Raw genomic sequence first — 16607 nt, forward strand, 5'->3', positions numbered from 1 at the left:
AGGGATAGGAATTTAGATCAAATATCATCGAGCTCACAAATTGGAAAAGTAGTCAATGAAAGTGAGTTAGCTGCGATGAAGAAGGAATGTTCTTCTTCATCTCAGACTGTAGGACAGACATTCTCTCAGAACGTAGATTCGGGAACTACTGTTCTTAACACGTTGCCTACGGAGGTCATGGTGACATTGAAATCTCTTGAAAGCTCCATGGATAGGTTCAGTAAAGTTCTGACCAACTGGGAACAAGATGGTTCTAGAATTATTCAACATCTTCGAATCAGTGGCGGCAAACAATTGAATGAAAAGGGTCTCAAGGGTTTGGGGTCTGGGTTCGAAAGGGTGGATTGTGTAGATAAAGCTACCTCAACGGAAGACTCAGACGTTGTTACTGTTAAGCAGAATAGCAGGACTAAATCATTTCCTTGTCATGATGTGGTGAGCACCGAATCCACATCTGATGCTGAAAAACCATGGAAGGTCAATTCCACTTTCAGCAAGAAAAGCTACATTAAGACTAGGCACAAAAGAGCTAAAGTTTTGGGGTCTCTAGTAAAAGCCGAGAGTGAGGGGAAGGTGTTAGAAGTTGTCAAAGAACGGTCTGATCGTAACCAGAATCAGGACGCGGTTCGTACCAAAGTGTACAGCATAAAGCCTCAAGACTTGTTGAAATTTCCGAAATTCAATGGGTTGATCACCACGGTAACTCCATCTGAATTTTTGGAAAAGGTTGAGGAACTGTTAGAATTATATGGTATAGACCCGATGCAATACATAAAGTATGTTCCGAAATTATTAACGGATAGCGCGAAACTTTGGTTTTCGGAGCGGAAAGCTCACTTAGTCACTTACGAATCATTCAAAACTGAATTCATTAACCATTACGAGAGTTCCAGGTGGCGTAGCTCCTGTCTTGCAAAGGTATTGAACTCGCCCTATCAAAGGACCTCGGAGGAGAGTGTATTACAATTCTTCTCGAGGAACTTTAAGTTGTTACGTTCCATTCAACCTAAGGCGGAGGACTCTCATATCGTGGCTCAAATTGGCACGCTCTTGCCTTATAAGTTGAGGGAACACATCGTGATGCAGGATGTTTCGTCCTTCGCGGAGGCGATACACATAATAGAAAACTATGAATCTTTACAGGATGTAAATGTTAAACGAGACGCCGCTCCACTTCCTAAAGGCAAAGGGTTTAAGGGTGGGGTGAGCAAAGTCTCAGTCACATCTGAGGTCTCTGAAGAGAAACTTAGACCAGGGTCACGGGAAATGATCACTTCACCGACGAGCGTAAGGAAAGAGGCTTACGTAAGTCCTAATTCGAAGCGACGCTTACGAAATAGAAAAAATTCTACAGAAGATTCCTCGTTGGGAAACGAGATTCTACCCACATCGTAGGAGGTGATGTGGGTTTGACCTTCAATAATCCTCCCGTAAATAAAGACACTTCCGCATTACCGTATAACCATCCAAGGGGTAAAGGCTGGTTTAATACTCTTGATCCTTTATTGGAAGGGAAGCAATTAATAGGTGACAGCATGTTTGTCAGACTGGCACAAAGGTTTGGTAATTACCAACTTTGCATTGATGAACGAGGTAATCGGAGAATAGGGTTATCTGTAAGTGGACAAACCACAGAACAGTTGAATAATAGGATTAGATTGAGCTCTAAATTAGCTGATTCTGTAGTCGTAATGATAGGGACAAATGATATTCTGAACTTTCAGTCGGAGGAAACTATTAAACGCAACCTGCTGGAAACGTTGGAACTTTTGTCGGAAAAAACAAAGGAAATTCATTGGTTAACCTTACCTCCATTAGCAAGAATAATGCGAAGTGTGAGTTCTAACGTATGGTTGAAATGGCGAGGAATTAACGAATACATTGTATCGTTCCATAACGGTAGAAACGTCAAGGTGCATGATATTTCGCCCATATTTTTTAACAGTCAAGGTGGATTACGCATTGATTTATATGAAGAGTATCTGGGTAATCCTTCGCGGGGAAGAACTGATCTCATTCATTGGAATAGGGAAGGAATGGTTCAGGTGTTGAATTTCCTGAGAAAAAAGGGTATTTTTACCATGGCGGGTCGTGGTAGTCCTGAACCAAGTTCTCAGATTGTAGTCGAGGCAGAGATACATGCTGTCGAAGAGACTTCCAATGAACCAATCAGGTCGGAAAACGGGAGAGGAGCTCTTACCAACGGGCAGGGGGTGAGGGTGAGGTAAAATTTCCTGCTATACAGTTTGTAAATATTAATGATACGTGGGAAGAGGAGAGTGATTTTCTTGATGCAATGAATTCAACAGTACCTGTTAATGTGGGTTACCAACGACATACGTCTGCTATGATTAAAATTACCATATTGGGTAAAGTTTTTAATGCTCTCTGTGATAGTGGTGCCGAGGTGTCTCTCCTCGAAGTTAACACTTGGAAATCGATTTCGTCGTTGATTTCGAGACCAAGATTGGAACCAGCATCCAATATTAAATTAGTAGATTATACTGGTTCGAGGTCTAAATCTGTGGAAGGTATCACGAAGTTGATGATCAATTTGGGGGGGCATGATTATTATGTACAGTTTCTAGTGGTGAAAAAACTAAATGTACCCGTTTTGCTAGGTTTAGATGTGATATATGGGGTTCACGGTGAACTAAACTTTGACGTAGATGCTTTCTTTTATCATACTCCCAATGGTAAAGCACTTTTGAAGTTCACACCTCTTAGAGAAGTAGATTCTTTGGGACCGGACTTGTCTTTGATGAACGTTTCAATGAATATAGATCTTTCAGCAGATGAACAGTCGTCTTTCATGCACAAAGTGAAGGGTTCGCTGAACTTAGAAGAAAATTTAAATTCTCGATTCATAGACATGTTAAGCGCCTTTGAACAGATGTTTACTGACATACCGGGATTATGTAGAGAGTATGAACATCGGATGGTATTGGACACTGTTGAACCAATCGTGGCGAGGAATTACCCTATTCCTTATGCTTACCGGGATAAGGTTAGGGATCATTTGAACCAAATGTTGGCTTGGGGGGTGATTGAGCTTTCACAGTCCGAATATCGTTCGCCTCTACTGGTGGTTCCAAAACCAAATGGTGGGATACGATTATGTGTAGATTTGAAAAAGGTTAATCAACACGTTAAACTCATGCAACTTACGCCAATGAAGATTAACGATCTGTTGACTTCATTTTTAGGCTGTAAATTCTTCACCTCGCTGGACTTAGGAAACGCTTATTGGCAGGTATCTTTACATACCGACAGTCGTAAATTCACGGCATTTGCATTTGAGGGTATTCTGTACCAATTTAAAAGAGTTGTGTTTGGTTCGGTGAACGGCACGGCTGTGTTCGTGGATGTCATGAATAGGGTACTTGGATCATTTTTAGATTTTGTTGTGGTGTACGTAGATGATATCATCATCAAATCTAAAGATTTTGATTCACATCTAAGGCACGTCAGTCTGGTCTTGGAAAGATTAAAATGCGCGGGTTTTACGTTGAAGTTAGAAAAATGTAGGTTTGCGGTGCAAGAGTTGAAGTTTTTGGGACATATAATCACGACACAGGGTTTCCAGAAAGATCCTTCCTACGTCGAAAGCATTGTCAACCTACACAAACCTGAGAACTTGAAACAGTTGCAAAGGGTTCTGGGATGTTTCAACTGGTTAGCGAAGTATATTCCTAATTATGCCATGGTGGCACAACCGTTATATGAACTATTGAAACTTAAGACGAAGTGGCATTGGACCACACAAGCTGAACAAGCTTTTATGCACCTGAAGGCGTTGGTAGTCCATGAAGTGACCCTTAACTTTCCAGATTTTGAGAAAACGTTCTATATTCAAACGGACGCATCTCTTGTGGGGATAGGGGGCTTTTGTTACCAGATTACGGATGGGGAAATGAAACCCTTAGGATTCGTCAGCAGGTTGCTTAGAACGTACGAAAAGTCATATACGTCAACTGAGATCGAAGTTCTGGCTATACTGTATACGATCGAAAAATTTTCTACATTTCTTAAGGGTAGACAATTTGTGGTTGTCACTGACCACAAATCACTCACGTGGTTAGAATCTGCACATTCTTGGAATGCCAGGCTGACAAGATGGTTTATACAGATCCAACAGTATTCATTCGTCGTGCAATATTGCAAGGGCTCGGACAACCTCTTGGCAGACACCCTTAGTAGAAACTTTCCAGATACACCTGATTCTCAATTTTTAGTAAATATTTCTGTAGTTACACATTTAAATCAGAAGATTTTCACCAAGGAGGAGTTGATTGATTTACAGAGTGACGACGTGGTTTTGAGAGAAATTACTGATCATCTTAAGGGGGTAAGTCAAAGGATCAATTCTCGCTCAAGATCTTGGAATCGAACATACTGCTTAAATGATGATGTTCTTTATATTAAAGACTTCCATGATGTTTCGCGTCACAGGATATGTATTCCTGTCAAATTGATAAATAAAGTTTTGGTGGCTGGACATGATGACATGGGACACTTCGGAGTTGCCAAAACTTTATCTCACTTATATCGGGTTTTCTACTGGCAAGGGATGAAATCTGATATTAAGTCGTATGTAAAAAACTGTGAGTTGTGTCAGCGTACAAAACCGAATAAACATCCGGCTAAAATTGTTGCAAGGTCTCATTTCACAGACATGCCGGGGGAGATTTTGTTTATTGATCTGCAGGGTCCGTTTGCGCTAGGGCCTAAGCGAGAAAGGTTTTTGTTTACGGTTCTAGATGCAGCAACAAGGTATTTGGTGGCATACCCGGTGGTTAATAGCAATGCCAATACCATTGTGAATAAATTGTCAAAAGTGTACTTTGTTCATTTGGGAATTCCTCAGAGGTTAGTTTCGGATAATGGGCCACAATTTAAGTCGAAAATTTTTCAGAATGCAATGAAAACATGGGGGGTACAACTTGTTTACACTCCGGTGTACCATCCGAGCTCAAATTGGGTAGAGCGCTATCATTCGGAGTTGAACCGTTTGATGAGAATACTCTGTAATTCCAATCATAACAAATGGCCGGAAAGAGTACCTGAAGCTCTGCGCCTTCTGAATGGCTCCATTTCGTCACAAACAGGATATTCTCCAATGGAGTTGAGATTAAACATGACAAAGAGATTGACCGATATACCGACTCTGGGGGTCGATGCTAACAATGTCACTTGGAATGACAAGCTAGTTATGGCGAATTTGTCTAGCCTCAGTAAAAGGCAAAATAAATTGAAGCAACAAAATGCTAAGATGGATGCTAAACCTGTAGTCGAAGAGGGAAAGCTAGTCTTTGTTAAGAATCAGACCTTAAGTGGTACCGGAGATAAGGTGATAAGAAAATATTGTGACCTCTTTGTCGGCCCTTATCTTTGTGTTAAGAACAGTAAAGATTCCACGCTTTCATTGATAGATTGTGTGACAGGAGAAAAATTAGATCACCAGTCGATAGAAAATTGTAAAGTTTGGAATTGTTCAGATGACAAGGTAAAAATTTGGGTGAAAAGATTACTAAATTTGAATTTGGAAGGTGTGGATGAAATGCTACAGACGATGGGGTTTAGCTGTAAATCGGACGTTTTAGTTAAGAACAGTGCAAATAAGGAGGGGGTAGGGGAAAAGCAAGGTTAAAATTTCTCGTATGGGTAAAGTGAGATTGAGCCTGCGGCGGGCGAGTTGACCAAGTAGGTGAAATTTCTGCGGCGTACTAGCATGCGAGATGAGCCTGAAATCTTCCTGATTGCTCCAAAATAAGATAAGACATTTTCTATGATAGATTGCTCAAGGGTATTCATCTCACAAATATTTGGAACACCACTATTTGCATCGTTGTTGTGGTCAGGTCAAAGAAAATACCAACTGCAGCTCATTAGGGTAGTAGCACACAAGGCTCTTACTACGCCTTTAAATAGTGATTAGCTCAGATAGAATGAATCCAGAAGCGAATTAGGAGTTGTTTAGGTAGTTCCATGGGGGTGTTGTTGAGTTTGCGGGTGAGGGCAGGTATGATGCGGTAAAGGTCAAGTTAGGTTATGCTTGCGGCGGGCTAATAGTCAAGTAAGTATAATGTTGCGGTGGGCCTAGGCATTCATTTGTTTCCTGCTCCAACCAAAAATATACAAGCCACTATGTTCTACAAGACGCCAAAACACATGCGGGGTTCCTTCTTTCTGGAGTATGATGTAGTCACCAGAGTTGGTGATCCGGGATGTTTTATATTGTAAACAATAAAGTAATATGTCTGTATATATTAAATATGTATATTAGTGGATATGTAGAACATGAATGTTTATGTGATGAAAGTCTAATCTTAGTATTGTAACAAAAGTATTATGTGAGGGTTCAGCCCTATGTTGGGCGCCATTTATGACGAACTGTCATAAGGTATACTGGAAACTTAAGTTTCGTGTGTGTTTTGCTGGGGTAAAATAGCCCAACTCAGGTCCAAAGACGATGAACTCGTCAAGTGCAAAGAATTCACGATAGGTGGAATGCCTATGCAATATGAAAACTTTGTTGCTTTAATAGTTACGCGAAGAATCGCTAGATGGCTCTGACCGTTGTGCGCAGTTGAATTGTAAATTCCTTTGTTTGAGACCCGATTTTCTCGCGGTTTCCTTATGCACAAGGACATTTTGATGTGTCGGTCACTGCACGCATGGGCAATTCGCTGTTATGGCGCAAAATCATAAAATATACAGCGTTTTGGTCGAGATGCCTTTGGTTAATTATCAGCAAAAAGTTTATCTTATTGAGCATTACACTGGGTTCTTTAACGCATATATATATATCTGTTATCGTGTGGTATTTAAATCATAAAAAATTGTTGTTTGGTAAAGACAAATGTGCTCTGCAAATATGACGAACAGTGATCGATAGGGGTGTGCAGCGGTGGAGAAGGACTTCCGGAAGAAAAACATGGAGTGAACAAAGCAATGTCACTACAGTGGAGAAAATCAGAATCGTTTCCGTGCTTTAGGGAGGAATCTTACATCGGCAGTTAGGACAAAACGGCAGTTAATAGCATGAAGTGAAAGCACATCGCAAAAATAAGTGTTGGAAAGGAATGGAGCTCTCGGGAGGAGAGAGGTAAGAGTGGACTCGTGCTTACTGGACTCGTCGTTCCCGACACACCAGGTGAGGAAATTAATTATCTTAAGTGACTTTGAGAGAAAGAAAATTCTCGAAGATCGTGTTTACAACGTTTAAGCAAAGTTGTTTATGAGATAGCTATCTCGCGTGTGTTGAATTTTACGGGAAACGGTACTAGTACACGTCACAGACCATGCGTTATCTACAAAATGGCCATCGACGCCATGTCTGATAAGGGCTATGTGCACACGTAAAACGATTTATTTTCGTGCAAGAAACGCACAGCTCTAGTCAAAATATGCTAGGAACATGTTCCAAAATTGGTTCAATGTCAAAATAAAAGGTAATTAGGATTTTTGTAATTCCTTATATGGTATTAATGGTGCATGTTAAATGACTTTGATGGGTAAATTTTCGTTCATGTATCGACAGTCTTTATTTTATGTCTCTTAACTTAATAAGGACAAATTGTCGATGCATTCATACGCAGGTAATATGTGTTAAATTGAAAACAATAAACAAGTTTACTGTTTCTGGTGTTCATATTTACGTGCTAAAACATTTTCTTCCATTTGTATTTGATGTTTATGAAAACGTTTAAATGATTAATTCTTCTCTTTCAGAAGGGGGGAATTTCACATGTGTAATTTGGGTTAATGCTGTTGCTATGAAAAGGGGTTATTGTTAGTTGTAAATTATTTGAAATCCTATTTGAAATCCGAAGGTATAAAATTTTAATCTCCAGCAATCTGTACGCGTCACCAGCGTTACTAGGCAAAGTGTATCAAAATAAATAATTCAAACCAATGACATATTCAACGTTTCAGGATCGTTGAGACTCAGTTATTGAGTCGTAGTTGTTGGGTTCAATCTAATAAATTTAATCTGATTGTATTTAGTCCGTCGCAGTAATAAATGAAACTTGTGCCTACAGCCAAGTATATGTTTTTCTACAATATGTGCAAAAGAAAATTACTCCTTGGTACCATTCTGCAATAGTTGCCATGAGACAGGGGGAATCGGAATATATGTTCTTCTAATAGGCTACATTTTCTTTAGCTGGATCCAAGTTACTTTTGCTACTGGATGCACCATATTTAATGCGTTAGATGAAGAAAACCAAGAATTGGACAGTTGGTTGATTAAGAAAGGTATTCATTAAAGCCAATAAATAGAGAGTTTCAGTAATAGGGTAGTAGTAGACACGCTGTCGTAATTAAATATCTTACGAAGATTGTGACATAATTTGGGGGCGATGGGCATCCCTGTTTATATGCCTTTCTCAGGTATTAAGATATATTCCTTTTGAGCAGTAGTAAATACCCACACATACCCATTACTTTTTTGGGAAACATAGAATGAGTATCATTCAATATCAAGCACCGAGAAAGTGGGGAGCATTCTTTGTAGAATTAGATTTATTTTCTTTTTGTGCGAGCCATAGGCTGTACGCGCTACATATTTTTGATTTTTCTACACTATTTTGTTACATTTAGTTTTCTTTTAAGCTGTCTCTTATTTTGTCCCCTATATACACATTCTTCCCCTCCCTCGGCAGTTCTTCTTCCAGTCTTTCTCCCCACTTCTCTTTTCCTGCACTCTCACCAAAACACGCATACATTTTGCTTTATACACACTTACACTATAAAGATGGCTCGGCTGGAGCATGATCACTCATTTCGCTGCCTTCTCTAATGGCTTTCCCCCGCCGTTCTCTTACTTCTCCCAGGTATTTCCCCACTTGCTGCCCCGCTTCCTTTATCTTTATTCTGTCGTCTACCACTTCTATCATTCCCTACCTGTTAAGTTTTTCATCCATTTGTCCCTTAGGTCACGTGTAGAAGGGCAGTTCAGTAGGATATGCTTGTCCGTCTCCTCCCCCTCGCACAAAGGACATATCGTTTCCCCTGCTTCGTTTCTCTTTCTTAGTTGTTTCCATCCCCCTAATCTGAACCATGCAAGCGCGCCTCTTTAATTTTTCCCACAACCTGGATATATTTCGCATTCTCCCATTTTCTTACTCGTAGCTGTTCCCTGATTGAGGTTTTGTTTGGCCGTCTGCTATCATTTCTTTTCTGTCTATGTCAAGTAACCTGTCTCTGATTTGATTTTCTGTTGAGATCCCCCCCCCTTCCTCCCTCTTCCCATACCCAACCCATTCTGCTATTATATAAGAGATTTTTCTCTTCCAGACCCCAGCTGTAAACGTTTTCCTCCCTTGTCTGTATTTCCAAACATTGTCCCCTCGGCGTAGTTTGGCCTCTTGTGATAATCGCATCCAATATTTAACAACCCTCATCTGTGCTTGTACCGCGTCTCTGTTCAGGCCCAATTCCTTAAGAATCCCACAGTTGGCAGTGCCTCTGCTTACGCCCATTACTCTATTATAAAATTCTGTTTGTATGCCAATTATTGTGTTGTCCCCCCTTAACCCCCACAGTTCTATTCCATAGTTCAATGTACCTAATACTATTGATGAATAGAGGTTTTGAATGACCGGGAAAGGCATTTGAAGTGCCTTATTTATTGTCCTTATGACTTGTTCTATTGCAAATTTGGTTTTAGTTTTTCTTGCCCTTATGTGGTGTGTCCAACTCCCTGTCATGGAGAGTGTTGCCCCCAGGTATGTGAAGTTTTTAACCCGCTCGATTAAATCCCCCCGTATGTCCATGTCTCCTGTCTGCTAAATATGTAGCCATTTTTGAAAGCAATGATTTTTGTCTTTTTAATGTTTACCTTCATTTTATATTTGATGCACTCCTCATATATGCTATCTATGCCCCTTTGAAGACCCTCTATTGTCTCGGACAAGATGACTATGTCGTCTGCATACATAAGGACTGGTATACTTTGCACTCCTATACATGGGATAGAATCCTGGTCCATGTTAATTTCATGCGCTACCCAATCTATGAACAGTGAAAATAGCACTGGTGATAGGATGCATCCTTGTTTGAGCCCCCTGAGCGAAGGCTGCACTGCCGAGACTTGGTTTCCTTCGCATCTTATTCCGAATTCTACCCTCGCATATATTGCTTGCAGTGCTCTGATCATGCGCGCGGACATTCCCTTCTCATACAATTTTCCCCACAAAATTTTCCTATGAACTTTATCGAATGCTTCTTCAAAATCAATGAAACATGCGTATAATTTCCCCCGCTTCTGTTTAATTTTCCTCTGTACTAGTGTTTGTAATATGAATATGTTGTCTACCGTGCTGTACCCTTTCCTGAAGCCCGCTTGTAGTGGTGAGATTTTGTCGTAGTGGTCAATTGAAGACATGCTATAGGTGTATTTCAACTACGTCACAAACTTTAGCATTGTGGCATCGAGCAGCCATGATTGAGGCCAGTTCTTGTAAGTATACGGATCAAGCGGGAGACGCTAACACAGACATTCGTGATTTAAAACAAATGTATACTCACCAGCAATAAAAATGGGACACCTTAATCCTGAAATACTCGTTTCTTTGTAAGGCCTTATGTGTGTTCCTTAACTTTACGGCGGAGACAGAACTTGTCACTGAAAATTTGTTAGTAAAATCCACTTGTCGTCGTAGAGTTACAGAACACGCATAACGCCTTGCAGGGAAGAAAGTATTTCAGGATTTAGGTTTCCCATTTGTATTGCTGGTCACTGTACAGTTGATGCACATGTAACGAAACGCTCCGTGGTGGATATTTCCTTGCAAACGACATCCTGACCTCACATGAAACCCACCTATTGACTTATTTCTAGAGCTTCATAAAATTGTGATATAAATATGTACTTGGATATTTGAATAGGATTCTTTCTCGGTAAATATGTAAATTTTCTAAATTCCGAACGATGTAAGTAGAACTAAATAATTTAATCATTTATTAATTACTGATAATAGTCCGTAGGGTGTTTCTAATGTAAATGATTCTGTTGAAGTTCTATGCACTTCCTTTAAACAAACATTATCGTTGATTTCAATATTATAAATAAGCAGCCACAAAAACGTTCCCTTTTTTATTTGGTTTTGGTTTGAGTTGTAGTTTTAAGTCCACTTTATGCACAGAGAGGCTATCGGGACTGGACCTACAGTTTACAGTGGGATCCGAACCACGTGTGCCTTCACCGGGTATCTAACCCGGTACCCCTTGATTACAAGGCGACAACGCTACCACTGCGCCATCGGGGAGGCCTCCCTTTTTTATGAAAAAAAATATTGAATGTCTGGGTTCTTGCGTTTATAGACCAATGAACACAGTCCTTCCACCTTACGACTACTTTGCGATACGTTTAAGCAGTTTGAAGAGGGGGTTGGGTAACTTAATAGGGAGGAATAAAAATGGGAATATTCCCGTCCGTTTACCTCCCACGGCCTCCCCGATGGAGCAGTGGTGGCGTCATTGCCTTGTAATCAAGGGGTCCCGGTTTGATACAAGGTGGAGGCACAATTGGTTCGGACCCTACTTTAAACTATAAGTCCAGTCCCGATTAGCCTTACTGTGCATAAAGTTGACTTAAAACTCCAAATCAATCAATCAGTGCTTACCTTCCGGGGAGAGGCGGGGAATCTCCCGGCAGCCGGCCGAAAGTAGACGAAGGTCATGAAGGTCAGAGGAGGTCAACAGCAACGAGCCTTCTCTGTGAAACTTGCATTCTTGGCAGCAACAAACGGTTTTGATTGGACACATCTGAAAAAAAAAGAAGGTAATTTTGTCAAAAAGACTCTTTAGTGACTTAAATTTCCTTAAGGCGTCAACACATTATATTTATCCACGATATATAAGGTCAAGCAACATGTACAGTAAGAAGAAAGAGCATTTATTATCTTTATTGGATTTGTTTTTGCAATAAGCAGGTCTATAAAACTAATGGGATTCTATAATATGGTTTTGGAGACATGTTTATTGTTATTTCGTGTCTACACCTTGTTTTAAAGGCATTTTTTAAAACATAAACAGGGACGTTTCTCACCGACCACTGCGAAGAACTGCTCTCTGTGTTACAGTAGGATCCATGAGTAATGCAGTGCAAATTGTCCATCACCATGCTCGTGCACTTTATTTGACCCAACAAGAGTTTCAAAAATTAATAGAAAACTCAAAACAAGCTTTTACCAACTTCTGTACCAGCATACATAAAAATCCATTACTTAAAAACACATACGATGTAAGAGAAAAATTAATGAAAATAGTCATGGACAATTTGCACGGTAATAATCATGGATACCACTGTACATGCGTTGTTTGAAGCGAACTCAGTTTTAGAAGAGTTGGCATTATAATCGCAGAAACCATACTATTCAATTAATGCGAATTAAATTACTAGTAAATAAAATTATCCCATTGAATTTGCTGTAACCGAATTCTTGAATCTTGAAGAGAGGTCACAAAGTATAAACTTTTAAAACTTTTGATGAATACAGTACAGCAATGCATAATTAATGGTGTGATATTGTACACAAATATGGTAAATGGGGCATTTCATGTGTGTGAAATTACACCTAAAATGTAAGGTTCTAGACATGGGATTGCATTTAGATATTCATATTGAAATGATTCAAAAGAATTATAAATTATTTTGTGGTATTTGCTAACAAATGAAAAACAACTTGAATATGATGACATAGCATGAATGCATGAAACGCATTAACAAAATTGTGTTACGTCTGTGACTCTTTAAAAATGTAGCCAATTTTTACTTCATTTGTCTGTGAATCATATGTACTGCAAATGCTAATTATTCTTGTTGGTCAAATATGCATTCACAAGTATTTAAAGCTTAATGCAACTAAAGACACTCATAATTTTCAGAATAAGTCACATTGTTATTTACATGGAGTAAAGTAAAGTAAAGTGCTCCCCTGTGCATAGCACCACGCCATGAAGGCGTATAGGGGGTGTGGGGGTAACGCCCCACACTTTCTTGATCCGGTCGTGAGTGGGGGTGATGTGATCAGCATCACGCCCCTGACCGCCTTTACCCCCCAGGGTTTCCCCCAGGTACCCATGTTATTCGACGCTGGGTGGGCGCCGGGGTACATGGAGTACGATTATTTTTCGTGGAATGCCTTACATCCATTACAAAATAACATTGCTATGTTTCTCCGGCCTTTAGTGAATATATAAACGACCTTTTAGTGGCAAAGACAGACATAATCAACCAGCTTCGAGGCCACTTCGTACGTGGGACAGATATGAAACATTTCCTCCATACTACACTATTCTCGATTAGATATAAACTCTGCTACCACCAATATTCGTACTCTACAGGCACTTCACATGTTAATTTTTCGTCTTCTTCTTTTTAACTGTCCCTGTCAGCATTATCTTGTCGACTCTTTGGACATCGTTATTGTTTATTATTTGTTTTAATGTTTTCTTCTAAAATTGATAGTTAGTCTCACAAATTAATCAGAATCACAAATATTAAACTATTATTATGAATAATTCACTTCTTTTTGTCCTTTTGCTGTTTCTTATTTTTTTTAAATATATAGGGGAAGATGGACAAATATGAAATAGGGGTACAAATATGAAATACCATTATATCTCGCCTGGTAAGTACTGCACTCTAGCAAGAACTACGTGAAATGCTGGGCAGTGTCCCTCACCACCACAGAAAGCAGTTACTTTGCATCCCGAGGTTGCAACAGGGCGCGTTAGAACGATTGTTGTGGTTCCCGCCCAACGTGAAAAGTTTGGAGATAAGTACCTTTTGCCTTGTGTTTCTTATTAGTACACAGAATGAAAATACATGGTATACAGTTTTGTAGGATATCAATCAGGCTTTATTCTGGTATTTTGCGTATATTGTTGAGTTGAGTTTGAATACACTTTTGGCCCTCGATACTCGAAGGTAACAGTGGTTCAAATATGGAATAGTAGTATTCCATATTTATACCCCATTTATGTACAAAAATTAACGTGGAAGCAATGAGTTTGTTGTTTATAAAAGTTTCTCAAACGACTCAAATGGCTCTAAGTGAATCGGATTTGCATCGTACATTGTCAATTGTATTAGAAATTAAACTACCTCAAACGGTACATAGAATTTCATGTCAAAAATAGTGTATTCTCTCTCCGCTGGAAAGAAAGCGGATTGGTATGTTTGTTTCTTGTGTGTGTGTTCATTGTTAGCAAAAGGAATGGTTTACAGTCCTTCGCGGAGCGCACTACAACTGGCTTCATTGCCAATCCTACCCAACACTTATGTCCTTGCATTGAAAAGGAAACGACAAGTAGGAGCGATCAGTTCTGCAGAGCGGGGATCACTTGTTACAATTGTAACATGCATGAGTGCAAGTGGGATCTTTGTACCTCCAATGACATTTTTCCCTCGAGGGGAGCTCCACCAGCATCCATTGCTGCTTGCGATCCCTCAGGGTGGATACAGAGTAATCTGTTTCCCATGTGGTTCCATCATTTCATAGAGAAGGTACAACCATCAGCCGAGTCGCCAGTCTTCCTCATTTTAGATGGATATTACACGCATTCGAGAAATTTGGATGTCGTAAATTTGGCTCGTGACAACGTGTGCATGTCATGTCTACCTCCGCACTCCACTCACAAGATGCAGCCCTTGGACGGGACATTCATGAGTCCTTTGAAAGCGTACTACAGTGAGGAAGTGCGTATTTGGATGAGGCTGAATGGTCGGCCACTGACAAACATGGACATCACCGAACTCTAGGCGTACCTCAAATGCCAGACCGGTGAGATTGCTGTGGATGGGTTTCGTGTGACAGGACTGTACCCAGTGAATTCCAATGTTTTTACAGATGCAGATTTCCTTGCATGTAGTCAAGGAGACCACAACAAGAACACAACTTATTTCACCACACATGACGTCACCCTAGAGACAGTAGCTGGCAATGGGCTTGATTCTGGATCCAAACCCGAAGATGGAGCAGGACCTTCTGCTAGAAGTGAAGTGGCCACCCCATGGGACATCTCACCTGTTCCTGTAACAATTAAGAAGAGGCAAGGAAGTAGGGGAAGGAAAGCAAGGACCTCTCATATCCTGACTTCCGGTGGAGGTACATAGTGGTTCGAATCCCACTTTAAACTGTAGGTCCAGTCCCGATTAGCCTTACTGTGCATAAAGTGAACTTAAAACACCAAATCAACATATCCTGACTTCATCACCATATAAGACTTCCACTGAAATGTCCACTGCTTATTTGTGACTTTACAGGGTTCATTTATTTCATGTTTTCACTACAATTGTGTTTATTGTGTTTATATGTTCATTTTCTACACAATGTTGCCAGTATTCCATATTTGTACCCCGTTTTCTTTTGGAGCAATCATGTCAACTTTTAGGAAAATGTTATTTGCAAATACTTACTATAATGTTACGTAGTCTAAACCTTATATTCTATTAAAGAACTAATTAAGGAAGAAGAGGGTAGTTTCTCACATATATTCTTCAAGAAATGTGCCATTGAATGGTCAAAAACAAAATGGTATTCCATATTGTCCCCTTCCTATATATATATAAACATTACTTTATATTTCGAGTCTACATTTCCGAGAATATGCATACAGCATCCATATTAATGAATTGGATAAATCTGTTAGAATGGATGAGAGGGATATTGGAAATGAAATTTTTAAACGTTGTAAACCTTTGTAGAGTGTGATTTGTTGATCTGAAAAAAAATGAGCATTCTTGAAATAAATGTTGAGCATCAGGATTATTATTGCCACATTTACAATATTCTTGAGTTTTATATTTATTTTTTGCTAAATGTGCTGGTGTACGTACATGTCATGTTCTTAATCAATTAATAAAAACTATGACTTCCCGTGGGAGTGTGCACGAATTGAACCAAAGGACTTAAATTCTGCGATCCATCTATATGTGTTGCCCACAAACTTAAATTGATCCTTGCACCATTCATTCCATTGTTCCATAATTTTGATTTTCACTCGTGGTAATAAATCAGTATACATTAACCTATTGAAACTTATGAGTTGTAAATCTCTGGCCTGTTTAGCATATAAGTCCACTCGATCATTTCCTACGTTAATATTATGTGCTTTAACATAACTAAATGTTATGTCAATGTTTCTTTTGCAAGCAAATTGAATTTGTTGAATAATTAAATGGTAAATTTCTCGTATCGGACAAACGGATTTCTTCAAATTTACAGGAGAAATTACTTACCGAATGCAGTTTCTTTAGACTTGTGGAAGTTTGGGGAAGTGTTTTCTCGCATCGTTCATTGAATTTTGCCGGTAAATCATCTATTTTTCGATATAAATGTGTGACCGATGCACGAAAGCTCTTGCATCCATTTACTTCCAGGTGGATGTAGCCTGTGTGTGATGACGTAATCCAGGTCAGTGTTTCCAAACATGCGTTTGTGTAACTGAAGAAGGTACGTTTCAGCAAATGGTTTGTGGGGCTATGTGTCAATGGTTCGTGGGGCTATGTGTCAATGGTTCGTGGGGCTATGCGTCAATGGTTCGTGGGGCTATGCGAGAATGGTGTGTGGGGCTACGCATATTTTTTTTTC

The 16607-nt window shown here is 39.7% G+C and overlaps 2 protein-coding genes across 2 annotated transcripts in view; one reads left to right on the forward strand and one right to left on the reverse strand.

Moving 5' to 3' along the window:
• LOC145992314 (dipeptidase 1-like) overlaps positions 1 to 16607 on the reverse strand; it is a 246471-nt gene that overhangs the window by 95594 nt on the left and 134270 nt on the right. The window contains exon 2 of the mRNA XM_083128698.1: positions 11634 to 11775. Within this exon, the coding sequence (XP_082984824.1) occupies positions 11634 to 11775 (142 nt within the window). The remainder of the gene's footprint in view (positions 1 to 11633; positions 11776 to 16607) is intronic.
• Positions 14375 to 14776, forward strand: LOC145992315 (uncharacterized). Its single transcript, XM_083128699.1, has one exon. The coding sequence runs from the start codon at positions 14375 to 14377 to the stop codon at positions 14774 to 14776; it is 402 nt and encodes a 133-aa protein (XP_082984825.1).

This window comes from Lepisma saccharinum, chromosome 9 (assembly GCF_977018435.1).
Source record: "Lepisma saccharinum chromosome 9, izLepSacc3.1, whole genome shotgun sequence".
NCBI lineage: Eukaryota > Metazoa > Arthropoda > Insecta > Zygentoma > Lepismatidae > Lepisma > Lepisma saccharinum.